The sequence below is a fragment of the Eublepharis macularius genome, chromosome 8, assembly GCF_028583425.1.
Source record: "Eublepharis macularius isolate TG4126 chromosome 8, MPM_Emac_v1.0, whole genome shotgun sequence".
Lineage (NCBI taxonomy): Eukaryota > Metazoa > Chordata > Lepidosauria > Squamata > Eublepharidae > Eublepharis > Eublepharis macularius.
Window position 1 is genome coordinate 136741328 of NC_072797.1, and position 12081 is coordinate 136753408.

The following is a 12081-nucleotide window of genomic DNA, read 5'->3' on the forward strand; positions in this document are numbered from 1 at the left end:
CTTTCTGTGTGTTTCTTTTTTTAAAAAAAGGTTTAAAAAGCTTCCAATTCCAAGTTTCACATTTTTGTGGTAAAGCCTTTCTTCCCTGACTCTTTCATGTATCTTACAATACAGAATTATAGTTGCCCTTAATGTAGATGCTGACCTCAAGATATAATTTAGCTACGTCTCATTGATTTGTTTTAATCCAATTCAGTTCACTCAGTGTTCACACGGTTCGCATCAGATTTATGTGAAAATTGCAAGCCTAAATTCCCTTTGTTTTATAAAGCTGGTTGAAAGTAGCAAAGTATCAGTCTGTGGCCGGCATCTTCAGAGGTGTAGCACCAAAAGACAGAGATCTCTCAGTGTCTGAAGATGCCAGCCACAGCTGCTGGCGAAACGTCAGGAACTACAATGCCAAGACCACGGCAATACAGCCCCGAAAACCCGCAACAACCATCGTTCTCCGGCCGTGAAAGCCTTCGACAATACAAAGTATCAGTCTGTTTATGGATTTTTTTTCAGATTGAAATTCAAATTTATTATACAGTCAAAGACCAGCATAAAAGAAATACTACAAAATTACAGGGTTAAATTTATTAGTAAAAATCATTAATAATCTATAAAAATTTTAAAATAATTAAAATAGTTAATTAAAACGGTAATGTAAAAGGTTGGTATTTACATAAACCCCAATAATGAGAGCATCTGATGGATTTCATAGGCTGTTGCACAAAATTTTGTGACTGAGGCTGTAGTTGTCGGATTTCCATCTTCTAGAAGTAGCCTAGCATATTCCAAGCTCATTCTTCCAGGAATCAAAAAGAGTCCAGTAGCACCTTTAAGACCAACCAACTTTATTGTAGCATAAGCTTTTGAGAATCACAGTTCTCTTCGTCAAATGCATGGAGGGTAAGAAGAACCTTCTTACCCTCCGTGCATCTGAAGAAAAGAACTGTGATTCTCAAAAGCTTATGCTACAGTAAAGTTGGTTAGTCTTAAAGGTGCTACTGGACATTTTTCTATTTTTGCTAACACGGCTAACTCCTCTGGATCTATATGACCTTTGTTCGGAGAAATCTTAGTATATTGTGAGCTGACTTTTGCCCAATATCTGCTGCGTGGACAATATGCGCTTTTTTTGAACCAGAGACATGAAATACTGCACCAAAATATATTTGAAGGTTTGTACCTGTTCAATCAAGTGGCCATTGATGGTCGAGGTTCTAGACTTCTGTTTCTTACCAAAAGCCATTATTTTTATTTTTTGATAATTTATGGTAAGAGAGTCTTCCTTGCAGTGCTGTACTAGAGCCTTTAGGGCTCTTCTGAGCCCCACTGGGGTCCTTGACAAGATGGCTGCATCGTCTGCATATAATAGAGATCGGAGGGTGAAAGGCCTGGTTGCTTAGGGATTTGACCAAGTCATTCACATAGAGGTTGAAGAGAGCCGGTGCTAAAACGCAGCCCTGTTTCACACCTCTCAAAGTGGGAACAGCATTTGAAAGATGCCCGAGCTTACTGTACCTGACCTTTAGGGAGGTATTTTTATGTAGGGCACGGATCAGGAAGAGTAGCCTGCGATCGATATTCGTGGCCTCCAATTTACCCCTGAGCTTAGCTCTGGAAATAAGAGTCAAATGCTGCCTTTAGGTCAATATAGGCGACATACAAAGATACTACTCTTGTTGATGAGTATTTCTCTATAAGGTGCTGGAGGATCATGCAGTGGTCTGTAGTACATCCACCTTCTCTGAATCCTGCCTGTTCATCAGCCATCAGATTTTCCCGTTCAAGCCAAATTTTAAATTTCTCAAGGTGAGACGCGTATAATTTGCTGATGACACTAAGCAGACTGATGGGCCTATAGTTTGCTGGTTTCTCTTCAGATCATAAAAAATCTTAACGCCTTTTACTAAAGACTTCCCTGGAGAGGTATTTTTTTCAGTTTTAACTGTTTGGTCACCCACTACCTTGTTTCCTCCCCCAACCTCCTTTGTTCCAAACAGAGGATTCATTGTTCGTGGAAGGGATGTCTGTAAAGAAGGAAGAGACAGTAACTGCTGCACATCTCATTCAGGCAGCTAAACTGGGAAATCCGAAAGCCGACCACATCATTAGAACAGGTAAGAATGCTCAGATAAGTCCAAACTCTGTTAGAATCCGATCTAATGATGAAGCTGTGATGTGGCTGTCATTGTTTATAGGGCATCATCCAGATTGATGGCACTTTGCGGAGCAATATTAGCAACAAAAACAGTGTAAGGAGAAGTCGCTTTGCTCCAAGGAACTTAAATTTTAAGTTTTGCCATTATGGAGGCAACAAAGGGAAGGGGGAAGGGAAGAGACAAGGCAAGAAAAGATGCATGCAAGAAAATGCCAATAGAAACACTTGTTTTTTGTTCTGAGGGAGAATGGGTCCCTAGTTCCCTGGACATATGCAAAGGCTGGCTCTGTGTAAAAGCAGCGTGCAGACATTTTACAGGCAGTTCTCCAATGTGACACAAATGTGGGGGGGGGGGGCTTGTCCCTTGAGGCGCAGCCTGACAGCTGCTTCCTGTGCTCCTTGCTAGATCCTCTGAACATCAACGCTGCCCACAATTTAACAGATTATATGACCTCCTAGGACTAAATTAATATATACCAGTTACCTGATGGCAGAGATACCAGTGGGCAAGGAGCAGTGTTCATTAACCCTCTTCAGTGCTCGTTCACATGAACAGCTTCTCTCCACATAGCACCCTCTAAGGATTTAGCAGAAGGTGGAGAAGTGCTGTAGACTGTGGGGTGGGGAGGAATGAGCTTAGCTAGTTCTTACAGCGCTTCAGGAACCTGCAAAATATGTCTGGCCAAAAATGACAGTGGGACAAAATAAATGACCCAAGGGCAACATTACCTCTGTTTTTTGACTTCCTGAAAAAATGGTTGTTTTTTATAGCCTTTTATTTTCCCTTATTCTCTTCCCTGTTTTCCTCACAGCGGGAACTGCTCTGGGCCTTGGAGTTGTGAACATTCTGCACACCATTAATCCCTCGCTTGTGATCCTTTCTGGAGTCTTGGCAAGTCACTACGTCGGTGTGGTCAAAGATATGATCCATCAGCGGGCCTTGTTCTCTGTGCAGACAGTGGACGTGGTTGTCTCAGACCTGGTGGATCCTGCCTTGCTTGGGGCTGCTAGCATGGTCCTAGATTATACTACACGCAGGATATATTAGGCAAGATGGGAGATTTAACGCAGCTTTGTTGGCACTTCGGGAAGAGCAGTTTCCTACAAAACATGAGCTGTCTTTTTCATATTAAAAGGAAATGGATTTTTAGGCAAGGTAGCAAATACTTCAATGCCTTAACACTTTTATCTGATTTTTAAAAATGAACTATTCCCTTCTCATGTTCATCTCTGCACCTCATGACCTGAGGTGTGAATAAATGCTTCAGAGGTAATTCAGTATGCCTTTTATGGATTAAGTGTGCCATACTAAGCAATTCCTGGTGGATGCTGGGATTCTACACCTTTAAAACTAAAGATGATCCACACGAACTTGCTTTCTTTTATATATGGGTTTTCCAGTCATTGCAACAGGAGGAAATTATCTAAACAAGTAATGAACCCTCTCTTGTAAATGTGTGCAACAATTCCTTCCTCTATGGAGACCAAAACAGGAAGCTGTAATCAAGCGGAGGTTAGTATTAGACTATATTAACACAGAGATTATCCAGTTATTTATTGCTGAAGTAAAATAAGAACCCTAATTTGGAAGAAGAGTCTAGCAACATGTGGTGCACTTATGAAGGTCGCTTCCAAGAGCTTATTAGAACAAGATGAAGAAGAAGGTGGACTGAATTGTCAGTCTGCCTCAGTCATCTGTATTTTTTTTAATTATCTTCTGATTTGGAGATAAGGACACGTTCTTACCTAGTTTTTTTCGAGCAAGTCCTCAGTGGGTTTATTTTTGCTTATAGAGACTGTTTTATGTTTCATTTGTAGTTGTTTTCATCTTTTTTCATTGTCTGCAGTGAAATAGAAGTGGTTGTATTCATCTGCATTGATCCAGACTGCCAGAGAAGTCTTGGCTTATATACATGTACGTGAAAACTCACACTTAAACTGTCCTTCAGAGGCAGTGCAGGTTTTAGCAGCCGATACGCAAAACTTGCCAGCAGAGAGAGCCACACATTCCATGAAGGCAGGCCTCTCTGCTAGGTCCTCCAGTGTTGGTCTGAGCAGCTGGTACATGGTTACATGAACAAAATTTGAAAAGAATAAGATGGGAAGCCATTAGTGATAATCACCTATGAGGAGACTGGTTAAAAAAAGTGAAGTGTTTCATCTCAATGTCCTCAAAGCTGACATGATTCCAACTAGCAGTCCTCCCAAATATTCATGATAAAAATATGATACACACACACACAATTGTGTGCAGGAAGGAATATATTCTAGACTGTAAAAACAATTCCATATGATAATATATATCTTCCTGTTGGATTTTATCTGTAATGTACAAACTTAGAGCAGCCAGTTTTCATTTTCTTTTTGGATTTTCTGGGCTAGAGTGCTGCATGTACACACCAACAGAAATCTAACAGGTTAATGCTGTTATCTTTTCAGAATGTTTCCAGTTGTCTTCCTCTCATAATTTTGTCTGCCACAATGGGGTTTGGGGGTGGGGGGGGAAGGAACTCTTAATAGATCTGTCTTGAATTGTGTCTGTCTGGGATAACTTAATGAGAACTAGGTACCATGTCTGCCAATGTTATTTTTGAGTTTGTGGCTAAAATTTCTACATCTTTCTCATTCCGGTCCAAATATCCATGAGTGGAAAAGAAGGCTTCACCACCCATTGTTTTGCTTGCAAAGCCCCCTGATCCAAGGTATGACTGGAGGTAACAGAGGCTGTGCTGGCCTTCTGTTAGGTTGAAAGGGGAAAGGCTTGAAAGAGCCTGGATGCTGGGTCTGGGTCCGTATCTCCACCCCCCACCCCAGGTATGGCTAACAGGTATGGCTCTACTTCTGTGGAAAAACTATTAGCACATTCGCAGGAGTAAGAGAGATTTCATTCCATCCAACCATCTTTTTGTGTGAGATATTTTTTTCCATATCACGTTTACACACTGTTTGGCAATATGGTCTTCTTTATTCTCTTCTTGTCTTTCTGCATTCTCTGGAATAAAAGTGTAACTTTAAGCAGAGTCACACACACACACACACACACACCCCTTCTAAGCCCATTTACTAACGTAGTTCTCTTTAGAATTGCAGTGTAAACCAGGTTAGAAAAGTAGTCTTCATAAATTCTTCAAACAAACAAGCATTCTCCGCTGTCTTTGCTACTCCCCTTTTAGCAGTACTAGAAGTTTAAAAAGTGTTCCTCATTTATGCCCAGAGCTGTGTCAGTCCCTCCCCCTAAACAGCATCCAAGTGCAGCAACCCATACTTGGAAGTTCATTAACTTAACCAGCTTATTTCTAGGCTTATTTATGCTCGTAAGAATATAAGGGATTCCGTTTCTATGCACTTTTTAGTCCCCACTTCACAAGTACTATCCTGCTTATAGAATGATCCTCCATGTAAGCAATTTTTTCTTTTCTATTTGTTTTGACAAGCCTCCAGATTTTCTTCTCTGATCTCATTTAAATTTTTTTCGTATTCTCCTTACTGCTTTCGAGTTCCGTTTCTCGTTCCCTGGGGGCTTTGTGGAGTTCTGGCTTTTGGAAATCTTACCACCATACTGTGTCAATGAATGTACTGTGCCAGTGGCTGGGGACTAGAATAATTCAAGGCTTATTTGGGTTTCATTGCCCATGTTTTTAATTCCAGCTCTGTAACTTTTTCCATTCAGTTTTTCTTCCAGACGCCTGTCTCTTTCCTCCAGCTTTTTATTTCTTTCCGCCCGTGGCAAAATTTGTATCCTTTTCTTTTAATCGCTCTTCTGAGTTTGTTTGACCTCTGCCCCATACTTTCCCCCTGCTTAATTTCTTTCTTCAAAGAACGAACTCAGTTTTTTAATGTTAAAGTTTAATTTTTCAACATCAGTATGCAGACTGCTAATTTAGAATACTGTAGAAAAACAAAACCAACATTAGCACCCCTTTCCCCCATCCACCTGGCATGAAGTAAAAAGAAATGGAAACCTGGACAGAGAAGAAGGCAGGTACTAGAACGAAGACTGTCATGACATACAGAGAATTCCTAAAAGGAAACGACTCAAAGAAACGTGATGCTTATTTCATAACATTTGAAAATAGTTGTAATGTGAATGTTGTAATAGTTTTTTAAATAAAGGTATGCTAGTTGAGTCTTATGATTTGTACACTGTTTATCAGCATCAAAGTTAAGAGTTAATTGTAAGCTCCACTGAAATGCTCCGCTATTTTTCTGGCCATAACCTTTCTGGTATCTGAGAATTTAATAAAGGGAAACCCGTGTTCAAGGTTCCCATCTCAAGTCCGTCTGTCAACCTTGTCCAGCAACATTGTGAGCCATACTATTAAAAACAACTTCTGAATTGAAGGAAGGTTTCTGTGATTTTTGCCACCAAGAGGAACAAAAGAAGCTTCATGTGGCTTGGATATATTCAGATTTTCCAACCAGAATAACAAATCTTGCTGCTATTTCCTTTCATACCAGGGAATGAGGGTCTCATTGGGATGAACTTTCTTTTACGGCTAGATGTATCCTTGGGTCTTCCATTAACAGGCCTTCCTATTTAATACATATGCAGTTGTGCCAGCATCTAAGTCCAAAACAGAGAGTCAGGGGAGATGCGCTTAAGGGCTCTAAATGTCTATTTGAGATAAAGCAATCTCATTCACAGAGAAAATTCTTTAATGTCCTTAGCTAAAAATCTCCTTAGCTATTTTAGTAAATAACTTTGCAGACTTTTCCCCTCCTTCATCCTGCCTCTAGTCCTGCCATTGTTTCCAATAAATTAACTTAAATTGGTCTTTCTGTTTGTTTAAATATTTGTTTCCTGCTTTTGAGCCTCCAGAGTGGGAGAAAGCTGCTGAAAAGACAACAGTACAAATGTAAACAATAATACATGCAACTCAGTGGGACAGCTACAAACACAGCCTGGGCCAGCACTTGTTCTGCCATGATGGCTCACAAAAGGCCGCAAGCTGCAAGCCACAGATTGAGAGGCAATGAGGCCTTTGGCTGGTGCCTCGGGTCAAGCCCAAGCTTCTAGATACCTGCGAAAGGGGGGGGGAGGCAAATGCTCAGATACTCTACCAGTCCAACACCGTTATATGCAGTATTCTAGATCTACTGTAATAACTTGGCTTTATCTTTCCTCTTCATTATCACTAAAGCCTATTACTACTCATTTTAAAACCTATATTGATAAGGTATCAAAGACAAATGTTAATCCAATGGCCTGTATCAAAAGAGCAGTCAACATTAGCTCAGTTAGACCAAATATTAGTACAGCAGCAGGAATCAGCCCAACAGTAGACATTTCTTCCACAAGTATTATATAGTGCAATCAAGTGTCCCAAGAGACATTTTGTTTTTAATGTACAGTTGGCACGAGACTGCTTACTGAGGGACCGGATATCTCACCCACACCTTGCAGCTTGTCAGAGAGGCAAGGCACCTCTCTCCCTGCATAGTCCCAGCGGTGTGTGTGTGTGTAGCAACCTCTTGTTATAGCTGGTTTCCTAGCTCTCCAAGGAAATCGGCCTTCCCCCAAACTAGTCTCATTGCCACTGTTTCTGGAGCGTACCCTACCTTCACTGTAGGATGCAGTGATAGCCAGAAGCACAGAGCTTTAAAAGGAGGTTAGTCACATTCGTGGAGGTCTGTCAGTGGCTACTAGCCATGGTGGACTGAAGGGCCCCTCCACATTCACAGGCACTTAACCCCAGTGCTAGGAGGCAACATCAAGGGAAAGCCTCTGCCTCTATCCCATTTGCTGGCCCTCCAAGGTGAAAGATGATTCTGGACTAGATGGACCACTGGCCTGATTGAGCAGAGATTTTCTTACGTTCCAGTTGTATCAAGAGGGTGGAAAGGTATGATTATGGGGGGGGGGGGGGAAGGTTAATGCTAGAGACCCTCTCACCTCTCTGTGACCCTCACTGCTCATCAAACCCCCGACTTGGTTCAGTTACACTTTGCCTGAAGTGCCACTAAATAACAGAGACAAATATAACCACCCAGAGGGCAATGATGTGCTTGGATTTAAAAATAGAAACAGCTACTACTGTATGGAAGTCTTATTCAGATGTCAGGATCTGCATTAATAGGTTCCCTTTTAAGGGAACAAGATGTTTCCCTGAATGTTTGCTGCAACTCAGTTTGAGTGCTAAGTAAGAGATTGCTGAAAATTCCTTTTCAGCAAATTTAATAGGAGCATTTTAGCAGTCCTCTCCCCGCCATCTTCCTTTTGGCCCACTTTAGTGTGCAACCTTTTTGCCCACTGGGGAGTGCGCAACCTTTCTTGGCCAGTCCAGTTCAGAGGGCACCTTCCCTCCCAATGACAGGAAAGTCCAGTAATCACCGGGGCTGGGTAGCCACACCAGCGTGTTCAGTTTTTCATCAAATCCGGGCCTTGGCTTCAGCCACCAGGACACCGTACCCCAGCAGGGTAAGCCCAGAGACGGGCCCTCTCGCCCCGACGTACACGTTTCCAGTGTTCCCGAGGGCATCTTTGGGACATAACTGGTGGACACAGCATCCACGGTTTCGGAGCAGCCCCCGGACCCCGTTGGTAAATACCAAGTCGGAGGGGATGGGTGCAGCCAGACCACACTTAGCCGCCCACCATCTCTTGGCGGACGTTACCAGCAGGCCCACATGGAGGCAACAGTCTACTATTGGCTGCCCCAGCAACCAGAGCGTAAGGTGTTGAGAGTGTCATAGTTACTCTTTTATAGGCATGTTTTTTCTTCATAGTCTTATCTGATGTTATGAGAAGATATTTCTTACAGTGCTGCTGAGCACTAATAAAGATAAAAAAATTGCTTGAATTACTAGAACAGACTCAGTTGCCATTTTCTAATATTTCTCTCATGTTCGTGGCGGAGAGGGGGGATGTCTTCATTATTGTGAACTTTGCTTCTTTAAAATACTAATTTTTCAGGGTGCAGCAATACCCTTCCAATAGATCAGACCTCTACGAATACTTCCAGACACAAATCAGACCACTTCTAAATTTCAAACATTTTACTAAAGAGTTTGATAGATACCAAGTACAATGAAAATAATGATTTCTTACAATTAAATCATTTAAAAACAGAGCAAGCAGAAAGCTTCAGCAGGACCTCAATTAAGAAAGTTAAACAATAAACACTCTGTATTGTTAAACTGTTTAAGTCAAAATTCCATCATATGACGAGAAATAAAGGTCATTTTAACCTAAGTTCCTAAGCAAAATTCAAATATGTAGATTTGGATCAAGTTATCAGGGTTACACTACATAGTATTGTACAGTGATCATTCTTGTCTGGATTTAAAAGTGACCAGTATTAGTCTCACAACCCCCTCCCCCCAATTTAAGGATTCAAACATTGTAAGTACACCCACTTATTTGCCCAGAATGAGCTAAAACTGGTTTTGAAGTTTGAGATCACAGTTGTAAGCAACAACCTACATTCAAATAAGGTATTATCTACTTGATTATCCATTTTGCCTGTATGAGAGGCAGGGTGCCTCTTATGGCTTGTACTTGGACTTCCATCCACGGAGTCTCCCTTTAAATTGTGTCACTAGCAGATAAGCATTGCAAATATGATAACCCGCTCTTGGAATTGGAACTCTGGTGTTTTGGTTTGTTTTTAGCTATAAACTATATTTGCTCTCAAGGAACCCTCACACTTTGTTAGACATCTTTTTCCTAGAGCAAGCCACAGTATAATTGCCAAGTATAACTGCCTTTTATCAGTAATTACTCCCTAGCAAGGGCGGTGGGGGGGTGGCTGTAGCAACTGTTATTCTCTGATGAGGCAGCCATTTGCTGTAACAACTCACTGTGATCTTGGTAACTGTCAGGATAAGGCTGTCCAGTAGAAACAGACAATCATGCAAAGCATGAGTTGATCCACCAGAGACAGCTTAGGTTGAATCCCATAACTTTTTTCCTGCTAAATGAGGAGTCTTGAGATTCCTCATTCCTAAATGAGGAATCTGGAGAGCCGGGTTTGATTCCCCACTCCTCCACTTGAAGCCAGCTGGGTGACCTTGGGCAAGTCACAGTTCTCTGGAGCTCTCTCAGCCCCACCCACCTCACAGGGTGATTGTTGTGGGGGTAATAACAACACTTTGTAAACCGCTCTGAGTGGGCATTAAGTTGTCCTGAAGGGCGGTATATAAATCGTTAGTATTGTTCCAACAGACTCTGCCTTCTGTGGAATAAACTTTTTCTGAAGCAAGACTCCTTACTTAGCAGAAGGAAATCCTTAGATGCAACCCCATGAGTTTTGGGAACATGAACATTGTAACTAAAACCAGCCAAAAGGGAAGGACTCTGTACTGGTAACACCTGCCCTGGTAAAGAAACGGAGAACATTCAGCGTGCCAGAATACTAGAACACACCCATGAAGCTTATATGAGAGCTCCTTGAAGCCAGGAAATTGCCTCTATGCAGTAGCTCAGCTCTCCGTATGGAATTTCCTGTGTTGGAGGTACTGCAAGTTGAGGATGGCTGTTAAGTTCACTATTTTTGAAAATTGTGAAGAACATCAAGCAAATATAGAACTTCTGCAGCAATGATACAACCCTTTGATTTCCAAGTGTCCCAGTAGATGGTTGAAAGGGGCTAGGATAGAGGGGTGTTTTTCAAGGTCTGGAGAAGACCAGCTATACGAATGAAGGGATAGCTCTAGAAACAATTTTCAAATGATAGGATGGTCTGGGAACCATTCCCATAGGTAAGCCAGGATCATAAGCACCCTTTTGTGCAAAATTCTGTTGCATTCAGTTCTAGTAATACTGAAGAGCATGGGGAGGAGGGGTCCTTCCTTTCTCAGCCACAGTATTTTGTATTATTTATAACCCCGATTATGAATGGGAATGCAGCCTTTAACCTTTTGTCTTGATAGTAGCATATCATGGGATTCACCACAAAGCTCGCTCCCCAAGGAGTAGGAACACAAATTTCAATTGGCATCTACACTTCAGTTTTAGAGCTGTAGGTATGCTATACTGTACCTGTGAAGGGCGTGTCCTGCCTAAGAAACTAGTTCGCCATACTAGACTATGGTGAACTTGGACAGGCTTTACCCATAGAAGCAGCGGTTGGTAGAGCTGAACTGCCTGCAGGTGTTTGCATAACCAGAGGCCCATGAATTTGGCAGTGGTGCTTGTAAGTAGACTCAGAGCTTTATAGGGTGCTCCAGGACTGATCCAAGATGGCTTCAGTTATAAAGAGGCTGAAAATCCTGGAAGAAACTAGTAGAAAAGAGCTTAGTTCTTCCCAGACACCTGCCATTCTCCCCAACAGACGGCTGAACAGAAACTTCCGCCATCCCCCCATTCCATCACTTCCTCATGATCTGAGCCTAAATCTTCACATTTGGGTGAAGAGGAGCTGTAGCAGGATGACTCCCAGTAGCACATTGGCTTGGCCTTGCTCTCAGCTTGTCCAAGTTAAGGGGGAAATACATACAGGCGCCTCATGCAGCATTTTGGCCTTCCTGTGATGCAGTTCCCAGCTGGCCCTGCAAGCAGGGCAGGGAGGAGGAGGAGGAGGAGGAGGAGGACACAGAGCCTAGAAAGAAGCGCACCGCCAGGGATGGCTTGGGGACTATTTCAGGCAGAGATCTAGTTATGGAATCCTGGGTGCAGTTTGCTTCCTCATTAGGGGAGAAAGACGGTTTATGAGAGGCCAGAGTCACTCCACTAGTGGCAGACTTCTAGTAGCAAACATCTTGGGAAGCACTAGATGCTCCATTCTTCATGGTGGTGCTCCAACACAGCTGCATTGCCCCATTCCCTTTTAATGGCAAAATGGCTGCTAGGTAAGCTACGGGACACAGCCCATGAGGGAGCTGCAGGAATATTCTCATCAGACCAAAGGAAACAGCAGCAATCCCCTTGAAAACCTGCACAAAGACTTGGTCAGCCCCAGCCACCCTATATTTCAAGTGGATTGAAGGAACTA

At 42.4% G+C, this 12081-nt stretch overlaps 1 protein-coding gene across 5 annotated transcripts in view; it reads left to right on the forward strand.

Annotated features, from left to right (window-relative positions):
- Positions 1-6490, forward strand: part of GNE (glucosamine (UDP-N-acetyl)-2-epimerase/N-acetylmannosamine kinase) — a 59436-nt gene extending 52946 nt beyond the window's left edge. For all 5 annotated transcript variants that reach the window (XM_054986329.1, XM_054986333.1, XM_054986332.1 and 2 more), the window contains exons 11-12: positions 1992-2108; positions 2962-6490. In XM_054986329.1, coding sequence (XP_054842304.1) covers positions 1992-2108; positions 2962-3197 — 353 coding nt within the window. In that variant the 3' untranslated portion in view covers positions 3198-6490. The remainder of the gene's footprint in view (positions 1-1991; positions 2109-2961) is intronic.
- The last annotated feature ends 5591 nt before the right edge of the window (positions 6491-12081 follow it).